This window comes from Xyrauchen texanus, chromosome 3, assembly GCF_025860055.1.
Source record: "Xyrauchen texanus isolate HMW12.3.18 chromosome 3, RBS_HiC_50CHRs, whole genome shotgun sequence".
NCBI lineage: Eukaryota > Metazoa > Chordata > Actinopteri > Cypriniformes > Catostomidae > Xyrauchen > Xyrauchen texanus.
The window spans coordinates 38784002-38811875 of NC_068278.1; the positions used below are offsets into that span (position 1 = coordinate 38784002).

The window sequence follows — 27874 nt, forward strand, 5'->3', positions numbered from 1 at the left end:
GCAATATTTGAAAAATGCTCGAAAAGTGGGCAGACCCCAGCGGGGATAGAGGGGATGAACCGAGGGCGGGGCTGAGGGGGGGGTGGGTCTTCACCTGAGACCCGTAGTGACAGATTAATTGACAGCTGCTGTCAGACTCTAAAATGGAGAGTGACTGGAGTGACGCAAGTAGCTTTGCCACGGAGCGGTCTTTTGAAGTCGAGGACCTTTCTCCCCCACCTTCACCTGAAGTGGAGGAGGGTGAATTGTCTGTGGACACAGGGCCGGAGCCATATCAATTTGAGCCACTGGCTCAAACTGCGGTTTTAACTCCCTGTTGAGCATCCGAGTGCGCATTCACCTTCACTCGCGTGCAGGAAAAACAAACGAAACGCTGTTCAGTGATGTTTATCCTTTTAGCAGGATTTTTATTTAGCAAGCTTCACTTGAACATAACATCAGTTAGCTGTTCTCTCAACTTAGAAGAATGAGACGTAAAGAGTAACGTCATCATGTACAAAACCGTATACCTCCAAATAAAACTATACAGGTAGTCAATACCGTACTACAATGTATAAGGGTGCAATACGTTTAACACTCCAGCATCGCGAACGCGCGTTTGTCGACCCCAGAGGATTAACTTTAGCCTAACCATAAATTGTGATTCAAATATATATGATCACTCACCTCAAGACGCCGCTGAGGTGGTGGAGTCCATGCAGGAGAGCAGCGTTTGGCACTGCGTCGCTTTTCAGCGCGAGTTCAAACGTGCTTACTTCAGCTGTCACCGCTTACATCACGAAGTACCGCAAACAGCCAATAGGAAAATTCAACTGCAGTAGCCACCGTTCAGCCTGAAGAGGGCAGCACTCAGACGTTTTTACACCATATATTGTAGAATTAAAACACTTTATACACAAATGTCAAAAAAATTACTTGAATCAATGACCAGTACTAATAAAGCCCCATTCTTACAGATAGGGTTTAGTTACCCTTTAAGCCGTTTATGGCCATACACAGATAAAGGAAAAAAAGATAGAAGTTGTTTAAAGGGGTCATCCCATACTCTTATGGTACAATCTTATTATCTTCCCTGAAGTCTACTGATAATGTTAGTAGTTTTTTTGCAGTATTATATGATCATTTTCAACCCTGTATCTGGCCCTCTGTCTGAAATCCTCGGTTTTGGCCTAAGTGCCCCCTTAAAACTTAAATGCAGGTAATAGTGCGTCGGAAGGCACGTCCCAAGGCTTGGGTGCTGAGAAAAACTCAAAGCACTTACCTTGCTCCGCACACCCGATTATAGACAGAGGAGGAGGTCTTGTAGGGATGCCTTCGAGACTCGTCAGGCTGGGCAGTCGTGGGTTCGGAGGCGAGATGGCCGCGTCCGGAGTGGTCTTGCTACCAGCTCCGGAGCAAACGTCTGGCTTCCTGGGTGCGCCGTCTCAGGAGCGTTTAGGGGTTTTACGGGCCCTAGAAGAGGTCCTGGAGAAAGCCTCTGGAATGCGCCATCAGATCCAACAGAAGCTCTCTTGCAGAGGTGGGTAAATCAGTCATGACACAAAGCTCGCTGATCACACAACCGCTCGGCTCCAAAGACAAAATGTGTCTGACAGATGCTCGCCCACTCCCCTTTATACCCGTATATCCGGGGGTGGGACATGCAAATTCTCTCTGCTAATTTGACATTGGCCTTTTCTCAAGTTCAGAGGTACACAAGGCATAATCATACATAATCCAAAGCATGATAAAGTAGACACACAAACATACAGTACAGTGTCATCCTGCACTGAAACACATATCACCTTAAATGCATCAAAATGGTCCAAGATGCGCATCTAGTGCATGTTTTCATACACCAACAATTAAAAATATAGCAGATGGGTGCAAACAGTCTGAATGAAAGAGAATGTAGTATCCTTTTCAGAGTTGTAACTTGAAACCACGTCTTTTAAAAGTGCCGCAAGTTACATGACAATGGTCAAAGACATCTTCCAGGGAAGTAGCAGAAGTAGAGAGAGGCGTTTTTGTAGCTTGGTTTCAATAAACGCTTTTATTGCATTGGGGATTAAAGGTGTTGTAAGCTATTTTAGCCGTTCTACTTCCACGAGACTGAGCCATTGTATTAGCCACGCCCCCTCTGTCCAAAACTCCAAAGATACCAAATGAGCTTTATTAAGGCCAACATCATGCAGAAACAGCAGCAGCAATAGCACCATCAACTGACTAATGTTGTGAGCAGCATATCATAAAAATGGAAGTAAGCCTCAATAATTTGCTGAAACTTCAATACAATTAGAATGCACAAAAAGATTGACAGGTCAAAAGCGTCAGAGATCGCAGACCGTTTACAAATATTTTTTTTCTGTTTACAGAGTCTGGAGCTGTCAGTGAGGTATCTCATGACACTTATTTCAGTAATATCTTTCAGGGAGTAAGACTTCTTTTTTGCTGGGTCCTGGGTAGCTCAGCAAGTAAAGATGTTGACTATCACACCTGGATAGGTGTGCTGAGTGACTCCATTCAGGCTTCCTAAGGAACCAGTTGGCCCGATTGCTAGGGTGGGTAGAGTCACGTTGGGTTAACCTCCTCGTGGTCGCTATAATGTGGTTCTCGCTCTCAGTGGGGCGCATGGTGAGTTGTGCATGGATGCCTCGGAGAATAGCTTGAAGCCTCCACACGTGCTAGGTCTCCGTGGTAATGCGCTCAACAAGCCACGTGATAAGATGCACGGATTGACAGTGTCAGACGTGGATGCAACTGAGATTCATCCTCTGCCACCTGGATTTAGGCGAGTAACTATGCCACCACGAGGACCCAGAGTGCATTGGAATTGGGCATGTCAAATTGGTGAGAAAAGGGGAGGAAACCCCCCAAAAAAATAACCTTTTTTGCATACCTTCCATGAAAAAAATCGCATACAGCACCTTTAAGTTTGAATATCCAGTGCCAGGCAGGACATATTTTTGCTGAGTTGTGAGTTTCCAGTCTGATTTGAATGTTAAAAACAGCATGTCCTACAAAATAATGGCATTCTTTTGCATTGTGTTCGCTGGTTGCACTCAAAAACAAAGATACAGAGTGACTATTATAGTCCGATTCATGAACAAATGACTCTTATAAACTGTTTCGTTTAATTATACGCTCCAAACCAGTATGGCGAATTCTTCATGAATTTGCTCTGTCAGAGCAGTTACTGAATGAAAATTTGACTCACTGAACCGCAAGTCTTTACTTTCAGTCATGTCGGACTTGAAATGCATAAAGAAATGATTGTAGGCTACTTAAAGGTTTGTGAAACTTAAATAATTCATTACACTTATTGTTCATATCACAACGTGTAGTAAACTATACACATTTGCAACAGTTATTTTTGTAATAAGTGATCAATTATGTTTTTATTTTTATTAAAAATATATATATTTATACAGACATGGTCCGCTTGTGTGGTGCACTCCATGGTTCAGATGGCAGCATTCACACTTGTTCAAATGAACCACACTTACAGAGCAATCGCACCAGAGTTCATTTTAATCAAACCAAACCTGCCAAGTCATTTTCAATAATAGTGATAAATTTGATTTAAATAATTATTATTTTTTTAATATTTATACAGACATGGAGGGCTCACCCACTGCAAAAACACTGATCTGGGATGCTTTATAGACAATATTAAAGAAATTACCACATATGCTGGGTACTTTACTCCCTCTGAGTGATCTAACTCATCCATTTAAATATTTTTTTATTAAGGTTTAGTTTTGTAAAAAAATAAATATGAATACATTTATACACAGACACAATTTATATTTGCAAACTAATTTAAAACATTTAAGCATAAGCCTTAAAATCAAAAAGGTTTCAAGGTTATGAGAAACACATTCAAGTGCATCCAAACTTTTCACTTGTTCTGTTTGTGTGTATGTTTTTTTTAATTGTGTCCGAAAGTCTGAAGATGTCTTGGGTGAAGTTTTCCTTCACTTTTAATTTTTAATTGAACCCAATTTTGGTTCCAGTACTGTGAAAGTGGTACAATTGTGTGTTTGTCTTCTGAAAGTTAAAGTTATAGAAAAGCTATAGATGGCTGTAGAGGATTGAGGATACAGGCTGTGAGTTGACATTGGCTTCTGGAGTGGAGTTAGATTTCAGACCTAGAGGTTTAGCTGTTTATATGGTGAGAGGTTTCTGGTAAAGACAAACAGCAGAGAGAAATAACACACGGATGTAAATTCCTGAGGCCTTTTTAAAAGCTTATGTGCAGAATGTGTGGCTGCCCAAAGAATATATTTACCCAACACAATCTCAGTGCTTTGAGCTGCCCTCCTCCTCATAAACACACATGTAAACACGCACACACACACGCACGCACACACACACGCACATGCACACACACACGCACACACACACATATTTTCCTCCTTTTGGAGTTTAAACACTTGTCTCCACAATACCACCCAATTGCAAACCTCAGTCACTCCCTTCAGTGCATCCAAAATTCCCACACAGAATTCCCATTCATAATATGTGTTCATTTTATTTATTCCAGATTATATCCATCTCTTTTGCTTAAAATCAACAGATTAAAGGAATTTATATGATGAAGTACTGTAACATTTCACAGACAAATACAACACACACAAAAGCCTTATTATATACAGTGGGGCAGCTGCCACAGAGGAGACACATTGCTGCTTCTCCCTCGAGAAAAACTATTTTAGGTCACTAAGGGTGTGTTCACACTTGTAGTTCGGTTCTCTTGGTTCTCTTGGTCCGGACCAAAAAAGAAAATGATACATTTAGTCCTTTTTGCTTAGCGTTCAGACTGGCCTTTTTAACACCGAACCTAAAGATACAAAACGCATAAGGATAAGGTCACAACCTGATTGGGCAGCTTTTATGCCGTATCATTTTTTCGACGGACGAACATCCAAAACAATGCTGGCTGCTGGGCTAAATGTACTTGTTGGACCCACTTTCACTTCACCTATCACTGAACATTTTGAACATTTAAGCATTTTTGTGTGTTTTTTCCAGTATACTGGAAATATACTCGTCGGACCAAATGTTCATAAGGAACTTACCTCCTCATTGGTCCATGTTTGCCTGCTCATTTTTGTTTGCGTACACCACTCTTACTACTCTTTCTTTGTTATCAAATCATTTGATTTTTAGGATCTCATCTTGTTACATCCTATTATTGGTCCGTTTAGACATCTTTGGTCCATGCTGTGTTCATATATCAGTCGAACCGCACCAGAGTTTGTTTGGAAGTGGACTGAGACCCACTATTCAGGGGGTCTCGGTCCACTTGTTTGGTGCGCACCAATGTTTGAATGGCAGTGTTCACACTTGTTCAAATGAACCGCACTAACAGAGCAATCGCACCAGAGTTTGTTTTAATTGAACCAAACCTGCCAAGTGTGAACACACCCTAATATGAGATAGAACTGAAAATGAATACAGAACAAGAAGTCTTTATCAATAATACTAGTCTTTGGTCAGCTTTTAAAGACAATTGCAGGGACACTATTGTGTTATGCACACTCTCACTCTGTTTGGGTTAAACTTTGTCTCGTGATCTCTAGTCTGTCTGGCATTGTTGTCATAGTTACAGCACAGCTCTGTCCAATAGCGTGGCAACTGGAAAGGTAGTGCTAGTTTAGGTAGTCCCATCTTTATCCAAAATCTGCCTAACATTCTCTAATGCAGCTCTCAGGTTTGTATCACCTTTTGAAAAAAAACATTGCCACATAAAAGAAAACCAATGGCACTACTGAGCTGTATTTAGCAGTAATCTCCTTCCTAATGCCATCACGCACACTGATTGCTTGCTTTGAAATTACATTTCAGAGGTGAGACCTCACACAGTGGGTGAGTATAATCCTTGTGTGACCACAGATTCTGGAATTAAAGAGGGGGCAGGAGTGAAATTTACAGAGGATGGAGGGAGGAATTTTTATGCTGGTTTTTGACCACAAAAACAGTTGGTAGGTAAGATAAAAATACAACAGCAACTAGGGATAAGGAATTACAAAGTAGAGAAAAAAGAAAGCAAATACATTTGAAATCTAATCTTTTCAAATAGTCCTGCGAAGAGATAAAATGGCTCATGGGGTGATGTCATATTTACTCTCAAATACCCTCACGTGTATGCGTGTCTGTGTTTACTCAGTTCTAGGTCATGGCCCAGTTGGCTTGAAACTTTGTTTCTTCTCTGTTCTACAGCATTGCTGGGCTCCGCCCACCTTTTATCACTCACTTATTACACGCAAGCACACACTCACACATACAAGGCAAGTTTATTTATATAGCACATTTCATACACAGTGGTAATTCAAAGCGCTTTAAATGGAAATTATAAAGAAAAGAAAATATGACAAAACATTTTTTAAATAAGAATAAAAAGACAATTTATGACAATTTTTTTTTTTTAAATCTGCTTTTCTGGATCAAATTCAACACTTAAATTTACAACTGCAAGGTTCTCTGTAACTGTAATGGAACAGTAAGCTATTAAAAGGTGCACACCTAAAACCACGGATGCTTCTCCCATATCCAGGATCCAAGTAATGGGACAAAGGTCCACTGCTTTACAAAGATTCTACACTTTCTTATTCCAAAAAGCATCAAATTAATAGGACTGATCACACCCAATCAGTCCCCACAGATTATTGCTGAGACCAACAAATTATTTCTTCGTCTGAAGCCAAAATTGAAAGAAAAGGTCATACTCAACCTGCCCCGAGTAGGATTCAAACCAGTGATCCCCAACATGGAAGTTGGACAAGCTAGCAATGAGGCTATATAAGTCTCTTAAGGCCAGGAGAGTGAGGTTTACACACTGACCAGCTACCACATACCATCTGGCTACAGGATATATTTATATATATATATATATATATATATATATATATATATATATATATATATATATATATATATATATATATATATCACAAGATATATCACAATCAGTCAACAGAGAAATTTAAAGAACAGAAGATGAAAACTCCCCTCTGTATCGTTGAGCCTTGCAGTCACCAAATCAATTGGTGAAAATTGATTCAGTAGATTAAAATTATTTTAGTCAACCAGACATAAAAATACATTTTAAAACCTATAAAGAACAAGAAATATTAATTAAAAGGTAATTAAAAAAAAAAATTAAATATTTATATTATTAAAATGAATAAAAAAGGGAAGCAAAATACATTCTCACAATTTCTCAAGCTTCAGGATACAGATTTTACTTCAGACATAAAGCCCAACACAATTTTGTACAGTAAACAAAAATTGTTTACTGTACAAAATAAACAAAAATATCTTAAATCTAACTGAATGTAACAGTGAAAGTACAGAATGAGTTAATACTGCCATTAACTTTGCAATATGCATAATTCTAAACATTACATAGAATGAATAGGAAAATTGAATTTTTTTTTAAATGCATAAACATCATCAGTTGTGCACTACCAGCCAAAAACATGGAACAAACTCCAGGCAAAATATTGTTTAATTTTATTGTACCATATTACAAAATGACAGATGAATTTGCTCCAAAATACCATGTAGTTTGATTGGACCCAGAGCCTTTGATGTCATCAACAAAAAACACATCAAGAATTGTATTCTCCCTTTTAAAACTTGATATATTTTTTCAACTAATGTATTTTGCTATCCTAACTATGCACAATTTTATGTTTAGATGCATATAGCATTGTTTTTTGTTTTTGTTTTTTTGTTTTTAGCATAGACCCTTTAAGTTTAGAACCATTGCTTTACACCACAGTCAAACAGATTCCCTTTGTCTTTAAAGTTCAGTGCCTCAAAATGCATATCTCTATTTTCTGGGATAGCTGAGTTTTTTTTTTTTTTAAGGTATTTTTACCTTTTGTTCCTGTCTGTGTCGCTGTTAAATCTCAGTGAATTGCAGACAGAAGCATTTACATACTAAGAACCACATGAGGGCAGAATGGGACCAAATTCTGAATGAAGGAATTTAAGATTTATCTTTGTTTACCCAAACAGATTTAAAGCGTCTGAAAATCAGTTAAAAACAGATGCGCAGAGAGACTGAGACTTGGAGATAGAGACTAATAAAGAGGGGAAAGAAAATATGGAAAGATTTCTATTTTTTATCTGCCATTTATTTGAGCTGTGACTCACAATATGACAGATTTCTTTGACGAGAGTCTAACAGATTTATCTGTGTAAAAACAAATACATATATTATAAATATATTTAATAAACTGGTTTAAACCCATAATTCTTAGGCCCTTAATAATCAAGTAAATTGACTATTTTGGCTACCATGTCCAAACAGAGGACAGCTGTGACATAAAGTGAGTTTTTTACACAGAGGTTTAGTAGCCTGTGCCTTGTGTTGGTCTGTGTTGAAGCATCTTCAGTGTGCGTACCAGCTCTGCTGATACTGTCTTTGTTGGAAAAGAATGCTGTTGCTATGTTACCCATCAGTTAGATTTTTCTTGTTCTAGTACTCTGTCTGGATACTCTTGATAGGGCAGACCTCGTTAAAAAAGAAAGTGCATATGTTCCGAGAGGTTCCATTGGCTGTTTTTGTGAGGTAATGGCTCAGCAATAAAGATTTTGCAGCACTGTACGCCTAGTGCACTATATCCATTCTTTTATATTTAACAAATACTGTATTAATGTCTTAAAGCTGTGTGTTGTCAAACATTAATTGACCGAACTGACTAGCTGAAATGGAAGGCTGTATATTCCCTGAGCTGTTGTGATAGTATCATCATGCCATGCTCTTTTAGTAATGCCACTGGTGCCATCTAGCCAAGCTGAGCTGGGTATTGTCTATGTAAATTATAATGAGCCCCAGTGCCTAGAGAGCTAGTTTTCTAAACTAGAGCTTTGAGAGGAGACTGGGGCTCTGGCAGTCTTTAAGCACACACACACACACACACACACACACACACACACACACACACACACACACACACACACACACACACACACACACACACACACACACACATAAACACACACAAACACACACCCACACACACACACACACACACACACACACACACTAAGTGTTGGTAGAGTAATGGCAGCAGCTGACTAGAAAGACAAGTGAGAGGTCGCTTGATTGTGGTAAGATGTTTGGGGTGATTGACAGTAACTGGTTTGGGATTGGAGTAGAAAAGTTATAGTGAAGTATTCATGTGCAAAATGTTTGGGGATTTTAAAATTCATATGGAGTTCCTTAATGCTCTAGCATTGGACTGAATGCAGTCGGTAATGTTATGGGGTCGCTGTGTACACAATGTCTTCAATATGTCCCTTTGGTGTCAAGTTGCAGATAGTTAAGAACACTTCACATGGACCTCCTTAAAGAGTATGTGTGTGTGTGTTAACTAGATGTTTATACATTTTTAGGTCCTTGTGAGACCTTTTTTTTGTTAGGTTTGTGCAAAGTTTAAAGCAGCATGCATGGCAAAACCCTTCACTCGTATATGTGTGTTTGTTTCTAGGAGAGGCAGAGGCTTGAGACCATCCTTAATTTGTGCATGGAATATAATAAGAGTGACCCACTGGATGGCGTGGACACAGGAAGGGCGTGTCAATTTCCTGGTATGGAGGAGGTCTCTGTTCGGCGACCATGCCCTGAACCCGCGAGTGTGGCAGTCCAGAACTCTCAAAGACAGAGAGATAGTGAGAAGGAGAACCTGAAAGAGGAGTGTAGCAGCACTGAAAGCCAGCATCAGGAGGTGAATCACACACATAAATACACATACACACAAACTTTCAGAGATACTCCCAATATTAGACTAACAAACTAAATTCACACATACAGAGAGTGACAGATAAAGAACATAAAAACTGCACAAATGAGTATGTGGACACATTTGCTAACTCGGCTCATATATTATTACTCTTGTGTCCATAATTACCATTAAGTAATGTTTATGTGAGATTTTGCCAACATTTTCATGGACTCTTCTTGTGCAAGTTACTTTGTACTGCATGTAAGAAAATAAACAGATGCTCACCAAGTGTCTTCGTTGGTCTGCTAGAATTAGTCCCTCTTAAATTCACCTAGTTTTCCTGGTTTTATGCCATCTCTAAACACATTTCGTTCTGTCTGTCTTTCTCCTTCTCTCCCCTTCTCTTAAGTGGAAATTCTTTTTTCATTCATGTCATTTTACAATTTCAGGTAGACTTCATTTGTTCCAACTAAACTTTATTTTCCATAATCTGGGTGGCTCTATCAGACACACATAAGTTTGTTTGTTTTTTGTAATGCTGAGCATTTTTTTCCTATTGTTTTATACTAACATAATGCTGTTTTTGATCCTTTAACCTGTGTTAGGTGTAATCCAATTACAAAGTAATTAGTCACTGTAAAAAAAAGTAGGGTAATGCATTTTGTAATAAGATTATGGTTACTAATTTTCTATTAATTTAATTACTTAAGTATTAAGTCTGATCATTTAAGTAAAATTTACTTAATTAAGTACAGTACATTATAGGATTATGTTTATTCCTGCTATATTGTTAAGTAGAATACATTAATTATGGTCATTGTGAAGGAGAAATGTGAGATGCAGAGTGTGTACATGTGTGTAACATGTAGCTGTGCTGTAACCATGACAACAGTGCCAGACAGACCAGAGATCACAGGACAAAGTTTAACCCAAACAGAGTGAGAGTGTGTTCATAACACAATAGTGTCCCTACAATTGTCTCGAAAAGCTGACCAGAGTGTAACGTGTGTAACAATGAACAAGGAAGAGCTATAGACATTATTTTGAATTGATGAGTGTAAAAGTGTTTTAGAAAGTAATTCAAAGTAAAGTAATTACTAATGTGATTACTTTTCAATTAATTAATTGGTAAAATAATCTTATTACAATTTTAGATAAATTATTAGTCATTTGTAGGGGATTACTATTTGTAACTTTCCCAATACTACCCTAAACCTACACTGAAAACATTGTCTGTTTCTATGTGTGCATTCTTATGTGCTCTTATGTTCTTGTGTACTCATTTGATGTCATCCACCATTTTAAGTCTAGGCCTTTAGTGTGATTCATGCCATTAAGAAAACACAGTTTCACAATGAAGAAGATGCAGTATGCAATTCATACATTGCTTGGCAGTCAACTAATAAAATTAATTGACATTTTAAAAACACATCCACGCACGAAAGCAAGAACCAAGGTGGTCTAAAACCAAGAAAAAGCTCTCTATTAATATTTGCAATTAAAATTTTGCTTGCAATAAATTTTGTTTCTTCAGGGTACATGGTTACTTTTCAAAACTTGATCTGACACTGAATGCTCAAGCAGCCTAATTTACACTTTGAAAACTTCTGATGTTGCTATAACAATGCAAAAAGCACTTACCAATTAGTTTGAAGTGAATATCAGTCCTCCTTTCCAGTTTAATTAATCAATTGGACAATCATTCAGAACATCTTATGTTTTTAAATCTATAAGGATCTCTTTATCAACGACAATACCAGCAGTGATGACAGCCAACTTGTCAGCAAGATCTCACGCTTTTCACTTTCAAATTATGTACATCACTTAAAGTGTGATTGCGTAACTCAAGGCCAGCTAGAAGGCCTGGAATGGGACATATCCTAAAGACCACTCCCACAAGAACAAATAAATAAATCTGATTGGCTGATGAATCTGACAGTCTGTAGATGCCTATTCACTTACACTGTTAGGGTGTTCTGTGGAAATTCTGAAGGCCTGATGGGGTGGAGCTCATACTCACGCACTGCTTCAGCTAAGGAGCATGGCTTTGGGCATGCGATTTGTGAAACAATTGACACACTTTGCTTGTAAGCATTGAGGAATATATTCTGATTGGATACATTTTTTTTGTCTTTTGCTATTCGTTTGAAGATTAATTAGGAGTGGAAAGCAATTGAAAATACATCGGCCAAAAGGTCAATGAGAATGAAAGACCTCAGAATTTTTTTGGACTTCCACAAATCTGGTTCATCCTTGGGAGCAATTTCCAAATGCCTAAATGTTCCACGTTCATCTTTACAAACAATAGTACCTAAGTATAAACACCATGGGACCATGCGGCCATAATACGGGTCAGGAAGGAGATGCATTCTGTCTCCTAGCGATGAACGCATTTTGGTGTGAAAGTGCAAATCAATCCCAGAACAACAGCAAAGGACTTTGTGAAGGTGCTGGAGTAAACTGGTAGACAAGTATCTATATCCACAGTAAAGCAAGTCCTATATTGACTTAACCTGATAGGGAGTTCAGCAAGGAAGAAGCTACAGCTCCAAAACCAACATAAAAGTCAGACTACAATTTGTAAGTGCACTTTGGGACAAATATCTTATTTTTTGGAGAAATGTCCTCTGGTTTGATGAAACTAAAATGTAACTGTTTGTCCATAATGACCCTCATTATGTTTGGAGGAAAAAGGGTGACGCTTGCAAGCCAAAGAAAGCCATCTCAACTGTGAAGCATGGGGGTGACATGATCATGTTGTGGGAGTGCTTTGCTGCAGGAGGAACTGGTGCACTTCACAAAATAGATGGCATCATGAGGAAGGAAAAGTATGTGGATATATTGAAGCAAAATCTCAAGACATCAGCCAGGACGTTCAAGCTCAGTTTAAAATGGGTCTTCCAAATGGACAGTGACCACAGGCATACCTCCAAAGTTGTGGCAAAATGGCTTAAGGACAACAAAGTCAAGGTATTGGAGTGACCATCACAAAGCATTGACCTCAATCCTGAAAAAGCATGTGCGGGCAAGGAGGCCTACCACCTTACTCAGTTACACCAGTTCTGTCTGGAAGGCTAGCCAAAACATTTGACCCAAGTTAAACAATTTAAAGGCAATGCTATCAAATACTATCAACATGTATGTAAACTTCTGACCCACATGGAATGTGATGAAAGAAATAAAAGCTGAAATAAATAATTCTATCTACAATTATTCTGACATTTCAAATTTTTTAAATAAAGTAGTGATCCTAACTGACCTAAGACAGGGAATTGTTTCTACAATTAAATGTCAAGAATTGTGAAAAACTGAGTTTTAACTGTATTCGGCTAAGGTGTATGTAATCTTCTGACTTCAACTCTGTATATACAGTATATATATATATATATATATATATATATATATATATATATATATATATATATATTTATATATATGAGGTTGTTTAATCTACATACTGAATCAGCACATCTCAAAATGTGCATTTGCATTGATGCGTTTTATGTCCTCCTATCCTTCGGAGTTCGCTCTTTCGATGTAGTTAGGTAAGACCGATTTCATGGAAATGCAAATCCGTTCTTTTCAATTTTAACATTGAGTAACACCCATTGTTTTTTCAGGTAACTAAAATCTAAATCAACTGGTTTTATTCAGGTCAAATATATGATTCAGTATGATTAAAACAACCTCAATGCTTTTTGTTCCACCAACTAAAACAATAAGGATAAGATTAATTAGAGATTGAACCTTTAGGGAACAATTGCAGGTTAACTTTTATTTACAGTGTAACACTTACAGAAAACTTTTTAGCATTTTTACATTTTCATAAAGATGTTTTTTAGTATGTTTATAAAGTTACTTTAATCTTGAGTACTGATGGCTTGTCCCAACAATGTAGAAGATTTCAGGTTTACTATCTTTATTGTGAGGACACCAAAACCCCTCAACACATGTTTACTCATCTATCTGAATGGGGACACACCGTATACTTCTGTTGTTTTATATAAAGCTAATTTTAAGTACTACAGACTAACTCAAACCCAAACCCTACCACTAAAAGAAAATGTTTTAACATTTTTGTAGATAAAAAAAAAACATATTTATTTTCTATATAAATTAGTTTACCAATTGAGGACATTTTTGTCCCCACACTCTAGCTAATTGCGCGCACACACACATGCACAATTTGTAGTAATAACAAAATAATTGACAAATTATATTTTTGTCAGTGAAGGTGGTATTACCTCACCATTTCCTTTCTCTCTCTCTCTCTCTCTCTCTCTCTCTCTGCATTTGCCATTCAATCTCTCTCTCTTCTTTCTCTCTTTGTTAGCATGAAGATTCTTCAGTGCTGGGGCAGCAGGAGAGAGTGTTTCTGGAGGAGGAGTGTCTCAGGGTTCTTGCTCGAGTGGATGAAATGAAGACTCGTGTCACTGAGCTGGAACAACAGATACAGGAGTACAGGCAAGAGGTTAGAGTCCTGAAACTAGGCCATATGTACAGACCACTGCAATGTAATGTGGTTGAGATATCTGCAAAGGACTGTACATGTTCCTGAAGTTCTATGTTATAACATATATATATATATATATAAATATAAATACAGCACCACACCAGTGAGAACAAAAGATAAAGTTATTCACATCACTTGTGGGGTCTGTTTCAACATTTCAATCACTAGCTCTATTCTTCCATACCCTTGAATCACCATCTGTCATGCATAGATACATCTTTAGTGTTGCATAATAAAATCTGTGTGAATGAAGGATTTTGCCTCATCAGCAAAGCTGTGCTATGAATGTTAACAGAAGCATATGGCTGTGAACAAAATGTTGAATGTGTTGTTTTATTGGCAGGCAGAGATGGAAAAGGCATTACTGCAGGGAGAAAGGAGGGCGGAGCTCAATCAAGTGGAGACAGAATTAGCGATTATCAATCAACTTCAGCTCAAACTGAATGAAGTGGAAAATGCAACTCACAGGGAGAAAGAGAAGGTACCAACCCACACACATACAATGAAGAATAAATGTACTTTGCTCAAACTTCCCAGTTTCCCATTCATACCTCCTGAAAAACTCTGTGGATGCATCTTTACTACCAAGCTATTACACTGTGTGTCACCAGGCATGATGTGAAAAGTTTCCAGGGACAAATAAAATGTGCATTCTGAACATGAAAGTGCTGCTCAACGTGACACAATCAAATCCAGTGAGAACATATTCTGTTTAATACACATTTATATTGAGTGAGATTTTATACCATTGAGATTTCAAAGTGGATGAGACTACCAAGCACAGCGCCACAAAAATAGAAACCAAGCAATCAACATAATGTCTCATCACTTGTCACAGTCTTGACTTGTTAGGATAAAAACCTATATTTATATACCTATATATCGCTTTATCAAGTCATGCCTGGTTAAAAGTGTTCTAACTGCCTGACTTCTAACTCTTAATATTAATCCAAATTACACTGACTATAGTGCATCTTTGAATGGACAATCTTTAATTACAATCTTTTGATACAGCCAAAGAAGTCATTCTGAATTAAATATACAATAAAATGATTTTTTAGGAAAATTCAGATAGGGGTATTTTAATACAATATGACCATATGTTATGTTATTGTTGGTCTTTGTATCCCATTCTAAGTATCGAGAGTCAATCCTCACCCCAAACTGAATAAAGATATTGACATAAAACAGTCTGCAGATGGACTTTGAGTAGAACTGACTGCTATATAAATATTTATGATTTAGTCTGGTGCAATATGAGCTCTGATTGCCATGGCAACCCCATATCTAAAACCCCCTGTCTTAACACAGCACAGTGTTTTTTTAAGCAGTTTTCACCCCCTCCGCCATCACTTGCTGGTGTATGTTACGTGTGTGTAATATTTCTGTAGGAGAGAGCAAAAGTCTCAGCTGAGTGGGATGTCCTGGCCGAGCTGAAATGCCAGATTCATAAATGCCCCAAATCATTGAGGGAGCACTTAAAGGAACAACTGACCAGTGTCAGTGTGTGCTTTGATACTGCCCTACAGAGAGAGAGAGTTACAGAGAATGTTGAACATAAACAACCACTTCACTATAGAGAAGCAAGAGGAAAATATAAAGAAAAAGGCATAGTAGGGCTTCTCGGTAGATCTTAGATGTAATTGCGATATATCTCATGTTCATTTAGTAATTTATGCAATTCATCTAAAATATTTAATTAGCCTCTAAATAAAAGAGTATTTCCTTTCAAAATTTTGCTTCCAGTACTGTTTCCAGTTTTATGTTTTTAGATCCTCTTTTATGGAAAAATAAGATAAAATAATATGTAACAAAGAATCTACCCCAACTGTCCTGCTGTGGTCTTCTCCCACATTGGACTGTATGTTACATTTGCAATGAATATTTAAAGCTTGAGCTTCAATGACAATTACATTACATACAAAGTTTGCAAATGACTATTTAAGGATGTTAAAAGTCCCATCTGTATTTAATATAGAAATAAATTAGCAGTTAATAAAAGTCTATCATTTATAGTAGAATAAATGAGAGCTTGGCTGCAGGGTTGTTGTTATGTGCGTATATTGAGCTTAGACAACTGTGGTGATGCTCTATTGAAAGTGAAACAGTTGTAATGTCAAATTAGAAAGCTTTGAGATAAACAATGAAATAATGATATAACTAAATCGTTTGCTTTGGTGGCAAATAATCAGATTCCCGGAAATTAGTTCAGTGCCTTTATTCCTGTTTGTTACCAATTTACAACCAGACAAATCCCATTCTCAATAAATGCAAAAACACTATGAGAATAAGGATTTTGTAGTTTTTTTGTAATTGAGTAGATCACCCTAGTAACACCAGCAATAAATGGGCAAACACATGACATGATATAACAGCCTTAACTGGACAAATATACAAATGTGTCATGGCTGTGTGTATGTGCTCCCTCACTAGCAAAAATATGCTCATGGCAATAAAGGGTTTACACACTGTCCGGACAACAATCATCATTATTATGCCCCTCACCACTCTTATAAGTTATTGTTCAGGGAGTCACGTGGCGCAATGTGAGAGTCGGATGTGTCGCTCATAGAGTCCCAGCTTGGAGATCCACTGATGGAGACTGGCCAAATTTCTGAAATCGTCCGATAAAGATCTCGTGTTACACGAGGCGAGGCGTAAAGGAAGGCTTTCTTGGAAGAACCAAAGCATTTTTTTGTTCCCAGACTTTGCGAATTAGACAAGAGAGAAACTTGATCGATTAAAGAGACTCTTACATCAGCGGAAGATCGTTTTGCTCTGATGTTTCCGGCCAAACTGAGAATAGATACTAAGGATGGCCGCAATGTATTTACATGCCCACAACAAGCTTCTTACTCATTTCAATGTCTTTCATAAAGTCATTGGAATGAGTAAGTCATGATGTGATTCTCACATTGCTCCCAGGTGAGCTTGACTCACTGAACATTCACTTGTCTGTCCGAGGAAGCTGGTAGCCTTTTTTGTTTCTTTTTGTAATGTTCCGCCTAGCGTTTGGAGTTTGTTTTGTGGAACAACACTCCTTCGGGACAGTTGTGGATTAATCTGCTCGTTCTTTGTTCGCATGCCTCCTATTGGATGGAGTTTGTTTTGTGGAATATATTTGTCAGGACATTGGAAGGATTAGGTCATCTTCTGCATTTATGAAACAGCCGGCTCACTGAACATTCGTTTGACTGCCCAAGGAAACTGAACAATTTTTATTAATTAATTAATTTATTTTAATTTATTTATTTGTGTGTGTGTGTATGTGTTGGTTCCGCTAGAGGCTGGAGCTGGTTTTGGGGAGGAACACTTCTTCGGGACACTATTTGGATGAATCTACATGTTCTTTGTGTTTATTCTGCCTATTGGCTGGAGTTTGTTTTATACATTTTCTTCTGTTATGTAATTCTGTCTTACAAAATTTGTATAGAAGCACCGGACTTGAGCAATCTGATGACAAATTTGTTGCCGGGGCTCTTATAGGTGTACATGGACTATTTGAGTTTAGAGGGATGGATGCCAGTTGGCGCTGTCGTGCGTGGGGTTAATGCGCACATTTATCTTTTTTCAGTTTATTTATTTGGGAAGATATGGGGTGGGCATGTTTTCTTTAGTGCTGGCTCGAGTAAGAGTAGGGGTGTCATTACATTGATAAGTAAACATCTACGATTCAAATGTCTCGAAAAAGTAGATACATTAGGAAGAGTCATTATTGTTTTACAAATGTTAATTTTGGCTAATATTTACGCACCTAACGCTGATGATCAGGGCTTTTTTATAGATCTTGAAGGGATGTTGCAAGACGCTGGCACCCCTCATGATATAATATTGGGAGTATACTTTAATCTATTGATGGATTTAGTCCTTGATTATAGTGAATCAAAAGTGTGTAAGCCCCTTAGAGCAACATTGATAGTTCACAGGATGTGTAAAGATCTTGGTCTTACAGATATTCAGAGACTTTTGAACCCATCTGGTAGGGACTATACATTTTTTCATCAGTCCATAAGACTTGTGATATTTTCTTTTTTTTCTGATATTTAAGTCCCTCATTTCATCTGTTGTTGATTGCTCAATTGGAAACGTCTTAATCTCAGATCACGCCCTGGTGTGTTTAGAGGTGTTGCCACATATGGAGAAAAGGAAATAATATAGTTCGCGCTTTAATGTATTACTTTTGCAAAATCCTGAATTCCAACCAATCTTAAAGGTTGAAATCAATGTTTATGTGGAGACCAACTGGTCCTCAGTATCCTCTGTGGCCGTGGCTTGGGAGGCACTTAAAGCGTCCAATAGGGGTCCCATAGGAGTCCAATAATACAGTATACCTCATTCATCAAAACATCCAAAGCACAAGAGCAGAAGGCAGAGCACTAATGTGAAGGCAGAGCTGAAGCGCCGAATGTGGTCTACAGGCATCAGAGAATTGACCCGATTAAAATACAGATATGATACTATTTTGTCACGGAAGGTGGAGTTTTGGCTGTTCAGGGCAAGACAGTCATACTTTGAATCTGGGAAATAGCAGGGTTCCTTTTGGCTAGATATATAAAGCAGAGAGTGCTTTATATATCTAGCCAAATATATATTTTCTACCATTCCCTCAGTGAAATCTGCTAGTGGTGAAATATTTACCTCGGCCATTGATATTAATAATGCTTTTAAAGAATTCTATCTTGATCTCTTTAGTTCCACATCTTTGTCTACTGATGAAAATTTGTGGAACCATTAGATCTCCCTAAACTGATGACCGATTAAAACAATTATTTTGATTCCGAGATAACCTTGGAGGAGCTTGACGAGGTAATTAAGGCCTTACCTACAGGCAAGGCTCTGGGCCAGATGGTTTTGCCACTGAATTTTTTAGATCTTATGCTACAGATGTAGCTCCACTTTGATTAGAATTTAATATGGAATCAATAAAGAATGGAAAGCTTCCTCCAACCATGAAACAAGCCCAGATCAGTCTGATTCTTAAAAAGGACAAAGATCCAAGTGAGTTTAAGAGTTACCGTCCAATTTCGCTGATCCAGCTAGACATTAAAATATTGTTAAAAATTGTTCTAATCGATTAAGTAAAGTTATGTAATCTCTTATACATATAGATCAGGTGGAGTATATTCAGGGCCGCAGCTCTTCTGATAACATTAGGCGTTTCATCAATATCATCTGGTCAGTGGCGAATGATCAGACTCCGGCTGCTACCATCTCACTTGATGCTGAAAATGCATTTGATATGATAGAGTGGAATTATCTTTTTAAGGTTTTGGAAATATATGGGTTCGTAAATACTTTTATTGAATGGATTAAGTTAGTTTATAGACAACCGGTAGCAGTGGTACAAACAAATTGATTAATTTCCGATTATTTTACTCTGGGTACGGGCATCTGGCAGGGTTGCCCTCTTTCCCCATTATTGTCTCTGTCCCTGGAGCCATTAGCAGCCACGATAAGGGAGGAGGATGATTTTCCAGGGTGATGGTGGGAGGTGCGGCGCATAAGCTTTTGCTTTACGCAGATGTAAATGATTAATGTGAATAATTGATTCTGTATTCAATGTTGTGTTTGTATGCTTTATGATTGGAATCATAAAAAAATTGTTAATAACAAAAAAATAAGTTATTGTTCTGTGTCTGAGCATGAAATTCCTGTATTTGGCTGTATTTGCCTGTCCTTGCTTTTTACTATTTCTTGCTTAAGTGCTTTTTTATTTTTTACTAAATCTTCTCACAAATCCACTGATATCGTAATGAATTGAGCATATCATCTCACCCTCCTTAATCTTTTAACAGTTTGTACTTTATAACAAATAAGCACCAAAAAGATGTTTATAAAATAGATTTTCACGATATGCAATGAAAATATTGGATACAGAGTTATTTTCTTCAGCGTGTCATTGAGGCACATTTGTCTGTCTGCTTCTTTGTTTTTACCATCTGTTCGTCTGCTCCTCTCTTTCTCTCTCCCTCTCTGTCCATCTGTGCACGTGTGTGCTGTAGAAGCTGGAGCCGCTGGAGTCGGCCACTAAGTGCTTTGAGGATATGGAGTTCCACCAGTTGGAGAGAGAGAGTGTCATAGAGGAAGAGAAAGATACAGTCAGTCAACAGCTGTTGCAAAAGAAGGCAGAGTATCACCGCAATGTGAACAAAAGGAAGGTAATGATACTGATCGCAGGTCAGTTCCATTAAGGGACTGTTAAACTTGTTAAACTGTTAAACTTGTAAAACAGAAAAAATTACAGATTCAAATAACTAATAATGTCACTGTCCTGTCACTTTGTCATTTTGGGTTTTTGTCTGACAGGACCGTAGCATCATTGTCCCATCTCTGTCTTGTGTTTCATTGTCTGTCTTTGTGTGAGAGCACGGTTATGGTTGAATTCCCAGCTGGTCTGTCTTGTTACATGTCCGAAGCATGGTGTCTGGATCCCAACTTCCTGTCGGTTTCGGTTTCAGTCTGTATTGGGATCCGGACACTCATGCTTTATGCTCTGTCTGTTATTGACACGGGTGTATCACACTTATGTCATCTTGGTGGCATGCACTTGCATCAGTAGTTTATGTCTGTCTCTCATGAACACGGGTGCTCCTTGTGTTGAACTGGAGCATAGTGTCTGGGTCCTGACTTACCTGTCTGGTTCAGTTTCAGTCTGTGTCGGGATCCAGATACTCATGCTTTATGTTCCGTGTCTGTCTCTCATGACCGCGCATTGTGCTTGCTTTATGCTGCGCTCCCTGGTCATGAGCTGTCTTCACGTTGTGCTTAGGTTCGGCCTCTTCGGTCTGAGATTTCGGGTTTGTGTGTGGCCAGACAGGTGTCCTGTATTGATTTTGTTGCTTGTTGCATGCATCGCGAGGCAAATCCTCAGGTTTTGTTTTGTGTGAGAGTGCGTGGCATTGCTTTGTTTGGCATTGTTACGCATTCTCTCGTCTTGTTTGTCGGTTGGCGTATATTGCCTTATTGTCTTGGTGATGTGTGCTCATGCCATTCGGGTGTTTTGTCTTCTTGTGAGAGCATGTGACTTTGTTTTGTTTCTGCATTGCTGCGTGTCTCTCTGTCTTATGACATACCCCACCCCCTTGTTTGCTTATTATTAGTTCATTTTCATCACCTGTCCCCTGTTAACCCATTTGATTTCTCTCCCTATTTTAGCCTTCTTGTGTACTATCGAGTGCCAGTTTGTCTTGTGTGCTTGTGTTTCCGGACTAGTCTTATTGGTCTGCTGGTCCTGTTTTTATTCCCATCCCTACCTCTGTCCGGTCTGTCCTGTTTCATGTTTCCCCTACCCCAGCCTAGATTATATGTCCTTAGTTTTTTCCCCTTCGGGGTAGTTTAAGTTTATTGTTTTTCCCCCTTGTGGGAGTTTGTGTTTGTATTAAATAAATTCCCTTATTTTTACTCTGCGCTTGGGTCCAGAGCCTCTCATTCTCTGCACATCCTGACACAATAATAAAATAATAATAAATAGATTTTTTCCATTCCTTATAAAAAATTTGATCTGCAGTATGTACAAATTGTATACATTTGTGTGGATGACATTTGTAAAAGAATATACATGCTACTTTGTGAGCCTTTTTGCCACCTAAAGTCTTGATTGTTTTTGTTTTTGTTTTGTTTTGTTTTGTTTTGTTTACTTTAAACCTTTACTTTAAAGCTCGGATGAGTCCGCCAGGTGGAAAAAAAATAACTATGTATAACTCAATAACGATGAGTTGACACTAGGGGTCCCAATGGAAAACGCCACAAGAGCTGAACAGAGTTACCCTGACTGGCGGTGCAAGACGGGCAGACCTCTGTGTGCCTCGTAGCCAGCGCTGCAAGCCGTCACATAACTACCCCCAACACACTGGCAGGCATGAAGTGGTCCCCTGCACCTAGGGGAACGGCTAACTGCTCAGGATTATAAGGACTGGCTGGCCCAGCCGTGGCCTTCTCTCTATTGTTCTCTCCAAAAGGAACGAAACCGTTCGGCTGGGGGCCAAATATATGGTCCAAGCTGGGGGGTGTCCCTCCAAACAGGAGACACCGCTGAGACCACACCCGGCCCCGAAAAGAGGGGTGGGAGTTTAGGTGGAATACAACACATGGTCTTTACCGGTTAAGAGCGGAAACGCATCTTGTGGAGCGGCGTCATGGTAGATCCTACCCAAGGAGGGAGGAGTTACTACAAAAACGGCGACCAAGGACAGAGGGCCCTCTGCCCAAGGAAGATGCTGTTTACCGGCAGGGAAACCATTTTGCGGAATATACATCACACAGGGTTGCCTAGGGGGACAACCAGCACATGTGGAGCACTTACCTCAGTACGGGAGCCTGTGACGCCCGTACTGGGGCGACAGCGAGCCTCTCCAAAGACTCAACGGCCACTAGGCTAGAGAGGAAGATCGTCCAGGGTTAACAATTCTTGCGAACGCAACTGGGGAAAGAGTGTACGTCTTCGCCTCAAGGGAGGGGAAAGGCGCTATGCACAAGCGATACACCCGGCCAGCTGACCCGAACTTACCTGTTTGTGTCACCTGATAACTCACGGGACGAAACTGGCTCAACCCTGAGGTTATAGAACCTTGCAAAGGTGTTAGGTGTTGCCCAGCCCACGGCTCTACATATGTCTGCTAGAGAAGCCGTGGGACAACACCCAAGAAGCCGCAACACCCCTGGTACAATGGGCTCCTAGGCCAGCAGGGGGCGGCACGTGCTGGGCGTGGTATGCCATAGTGATGGCATCGATGACCTAGTGGGCAATCCTCTGTTTGGAGACAACGCTTCCCTTCTGCTGTCCACCAAAGCAGACAAAGAGCTGCTCGGAGCTTCTAAAGCACTGCGTGTGATCCAAGTAGATGCGAAGAGCGCGCACCAGACACAGCAACGCCAAGGCTGGGTCTGCCTCCTCCTGGGGCAGCGCTTGCAGGGGTCCCACCTGATCCCTGAAAGGGGTCGTGGGAACCTTGGGCATGTAGCCAAGTCGGGGTCTCAGGATGACGTGAGAGTAAGCCGGACCGAACTCTAGGTACAATTTGGTGACAGAGAATGCCGGCAGGTCCCCTACCCTCTTGATGGAGGTGAGCGCCGTCAGGAGGGCGGTCTTCAGAGAGAGCGCTGTTAGCTCTGCTGACTCAAGGGGCTCAAAGGGAGCTCCCTGAAGGCCACAAAGGACCACAGAGAGGTCCCACGAGGGTACGAGGCACGGCATGGGGGGGGTTTAACCTCCTCGCGCCTCTCAGGAACCTGCTTAAATCGTGCTTCCCTAAATGCTTACCTTCCACTGCATCGTGATGTGCCGCTATGGCGGCCACATACACTTACAAGGTGGAGGGGGACAGCCGTCCAATGGGAGGATTCTGGGAAAGGGAACAGGTCTACCTGTGCTTGGCTGAATCAACTCCAGATCAGCTGGACCGCCTGAGGGTGGAGCCTCCACTCTCCCCTGGGCGTAACCTGCCACTGTGCTGTTGATGTGGCCCGGGATATGAGTGGCTCGCAGTGACTTGAGCCGGTGCTTACTCCAAGGAGGAGAAGGTGGGCGAGTTGTGACTTGGTTGATATATGCTACGGTAGCTGTGTTGTCTGTCCGGAGCAACACGTGCTTGCCCTGGATTAACGGTAATAGCCTCCTCAGGGCAAGTTGTACTGCCAGCAACTCGAGGCAGTTGATGTGCCAGTGCAGTCGCGGGCTGGTCCAAGGGCCGACGACTGAGTGCCCATTGCACATGGGGCCCCAGCCCTGTTGGGAGGCATCCGTCATAACCGCGATGTGTCTGGGGACCTGGCCTAGGGGAACTCCTGCCCGTAGGAACATTAGGTTTGACCAGAGGCTGAAGAAGCGGCAACAAGCCTGCGTGACAAGGCGTGACCGTCGCTGAGGATGTCATATGCCCCAGGAGCCTCTGAAAGGATTTCTATGGGACCAATGTGTTCTGTCTGAACGCATGCAGACAGCTCAGCACTGACTGTGCGTGCTCGTTGGTGAGGCGCGCCGTCATTGAGACCGAGTACCAAGAAAAGAGATGCTCTGAACTGGGAGGAGCTTGCTCTTTTCCCAATTGACCCGAAGCCCCAAGCGAATGAGGTGCCTAAGCACCAGGTCCCTGTGAGCACACAACATGTCCCGCGAATGAGCTAAGATTAGCCAGTCGTCGAGATAATTGTGGATGCGGACACCCACTTCCCTTAGTGGGGCAAGGGCTGCCTCTGCGACTTTCGTGAAGGCGTGAGGGGACAAGGACAGGCCGAAGGGGAGGACTTTGTACTGATATGCCTGACCCTCGAAGGCAAACCGGAGAAAGGGTCTGTTGGAAAGGGTTGAGGAAGGATCGAGACATGGAAGTATGCGTCCTTCAGGTCTACCGCCGCAAACCAATCCAGATGCCGGACGCTTGCTAGAATGCATTTCTGCATGAGTATCTTGAACGGGAGTCTGTGCACAGCCCGGTTCAGAACTCGCAGGTCGAGGATTGGCCGCAACCCGCCGCCTTTTTTGGGTATGATGAAGTAGGGGCTGTAAAACCCCTTCTTCACCTCGGCTGGAGGGACAGGCTGTAGAAGAAGGGAGGTGATCTCTGTGCGCAAGGCAACGGCGCTCTCGTCTCTCACCGCAGTGGAGCGGACACCGTTGAACCTGGGTGGGGCCTGGCGAAATTAATCGCATAGCCCAGTCGGACGGTTCTGATCAACCAACGCGACGGGTTGGGGAGCGCGAGCCACGCCCCCAAGCTTCGTGCAAGAGGGACCAAGGGAACTACAGCGTCGGACGTACCAGCGGGCGGGGCCTCGCGATGGGGTGGAGCCCGAGGTGCTAAGTCTAGAGACATCAAAGCACTTACCTGGCTTCTTGTAACCGCTTCCGGAAACAGCCTGGGACGGGGAGGACGATTTTCCTCCTCGTAGCCCGTGGATACCATCACATCAGGTCACTTCTTTTATACCCGTATGTCCAGGGGAGTGGCATGCAAATTCCACACTGCAATTTCCATAGGACTTTTCTCAAGATCAGAGATATCTGGGCTCCGCAGGAGCAACCCCTAGTGTCAACTCATCGACACACCGAGTGAGTGACAGATAGGGAACATCAAACTCATCAAATAGCCATGTGTTTTCTGCTGTTGGATAGCTCTCAAAGAGTAGAATACAATCAGCCTATTTGTTTTACTCAAAGACAAAAACATAAAGGATATGTCTTTGACAATTACAGTATGTTTGTGTTGCTTTATATGCCACGTTTTCACTTATAATTTCATGAAACATAAACAGAGTATAAAAAAATCACATACCATTACTTGTTCATTATCTTTCAAACAAGCCTACACACAAGGTTATCAAACGCTTAGATCATTAGATAATACACCCAAAGCACAATTTTACAGATTTTTTTCAGCAGTTTCTAAGGGTGAGTCTCCGAATTTATCTGATCTATATTTTTTTAATATGTGAATATTTTCTTTTTTAATGATACCAAACACAACCTTCCTTGTTACTTTTGTCAAGTTATAAGCCTTTAATTTTGGGTATGCCACTGAAACAGGAACTCTTTAAAAACACCTTCAGAGCTTAAATGGTTAAAGGGACCTTAATACTATTAATTATAATGCTAAATGATATCCAGTATAATATAATTTAAATCAACACATTTCTATTTTGATGGTGTTTAAGGGGCACTTATGATTTGGGCTGTGGGGGTACATTACCCAAAAAAGGTTGGAAAACACTGCTGTATCACTACAATAACATATAATCACAGGCTCCTCTGAAATGTTTCTCATGTTTTTGTATAGGAAAAAATGGCATCCCTTGAGATCCAAGCTAATCAACTAGCTATTCAGGCAACTCAGGATTGTGAAAGGATGGCCAAAGATAGAATTCTGGCCCTACAGAGGCTCCACAAGGTTGAGAAAAACACTTGACCTCCCTCTACACTTCATACAAGTTGTCTTCATCATGGTTATATTAAGCCACAAAAATACAACTGTACTGTATGTATTCCTGTTCAAGGAAAAGGAGAGACTGGCTTCCCTGGAGAAGAGATACCAGAGCCTGACAGGTGGAAACACTTTTCCCAAGCCTACCAACACTCAGAAGGAGGTAAGACAATTCTACAGTCATGACTGCATCCAAGAGCAGCACTAGAGGTTGACTTCCGAGGCTTAAAGGCCAAAGTATACTTTGTTTTTCCCCGTTCCAGATCAGATTGCGCATGGTACAGTATGTGATGCAAATTGCGGACTGTCTGTGTGCGCCCCAGTTTTTCTCGACTCACGGATTGTCCTCGTCTGTGCGCATCGTCGGCACACATGCATGCTTTTGACTATACTAAAAGAGTATCAAACGCATTCATATTCGCTTACGGTCAAAAGAGTATACTTTGAAAGGCTGAGCACTCGACCATATGTGACACAATAAAATGAAGTATAACCGAGTCTTAAGTCTAGAATGTTTTTAGTAAAGTCCTAAATGTTTTTTATCAACTTGTCTTTTTCACGCATGGCAATTTGACCCATAACTAAAAGATAATCTCACATGTTTTTAGAATGTTGCATAAAATCTGAAGCAAATTATAAACAAAATGCTCTCACCACCAAATAAATAAGAGGAAACTGTGCTGACTTAGGTCCATCCAGATGCAATGAATACTTGTATTTCAGAGACAAAATGGAACATACAGTATTTGTGGGTATTAAAAACACTGTATCCATCTGCTGCTCAGTGGTAATCAAACTGTTTTTGGTTTGCAAGTTATCTCATTTTAACTTTGCTGTCAGTCTATGCTGTTGTACAGACTGTAAACAGAGTCCTTGTGATCTGAATTTTTTTGTTTTTGTAGAATCATTATAATTCATGAGATATCTGTGCAGTATCTCAATATTTGATATACTTTGAGATAAATGTATAGTTGTGTACAACTTGATAGTAGTGGGGTTTGTAGGCATCCATTTGATTCTCACTTTTTTCTCTCTTTTATTTTTTAGCTTGTTTGTTTTTGTTTATCGCTGTTGGTAATAAGCTTCATACCAATGTCTCTTTGATTAGTCATAAAATATTTAGTAGGAATCTGATTAGCTTGGTATGTGCAACACTGCCAGTGCACTGCTTTCTGACTTTGATGTTCATATTCAAAACAGGAAGTGCTGTACATCAGCGAACCTGACCTTTTAGATGCTCTCCCTACCCAGCATTCTCTTCTCCCATCATCTTGTTGTCAAAGCTCCTCCCCTCAGATATATTGCAGCAGGCCACAGGAGGTAAACTCATAGCATGTCCCCAGAACAATCGGGAAGGATTTAAAGAGCTAACAGAACTGATAAGTGCATGATAACCATCATTATTACACGACTCTCTGGAAAACATAATTCTGATTAGTAATTTATGCGGTAAAATATTTGAGTTACGTTTAAGTTTATACAGTATTTAATTATATTACATACGATTTATTTGAATTTCATGCCCCTCGTATCATTCCGCAGTGTTTCCTTTTCAAATAATAAATGAATTTGAATTAAAATCAATATTGTTTGACCATTTGATTAGTAGTTAACAAAAATATTTAAATAATACCCAGATACAAGATCCTGATCATCCTGTCTGGGTTTATTTTATGATAATGATAGGCTGACTGTACATTATCTGTTACATAACTCCCTAATATAAT

General features: G+C 40.1%; 1 protein-coding gene across 8 annotated transcripts in view; it reads left to right on the forward strand.

Annotated features, from left to right (window-relative positions):
- The window catches only part of LOC127626946 (pleckstrin homology-like domain family B member 1), a 76899-nt gene that overhangs the window by 30551 nt on the left and 18474 nt on the right, over positions 1 to 27874 (forward strand). For all 8 annotated transcript variants that reach the window (XM_052103126.1, XM_052103099.1, XM_052103134.1 and 5 more), the window contains 6 exons: positions 9486 to 9722; positions 14053 to 14190; positions 14576 to 14713; positions 20235 to 20390; positions 26004 to 26114; positions 26221 to 26310. In XM_052103126.1, coding sequence (XP_051959086.1) covers positions 9486 to 9722; positions 14053 to 14190; positions 14576 to 14713; positions 20235 to 20390; positions 26004 to 26114; positions 26221 to 26310 — 870 coding nt within the window. The remainder of the gene's footprint in view (positions 1 to 9485; positions 9723 to 14052; positions 14191 to 14575; positions 14714 to 20234; positions 20391 to 26003; positions 26115 to 26220; positions 26311 to 27874) is intronic.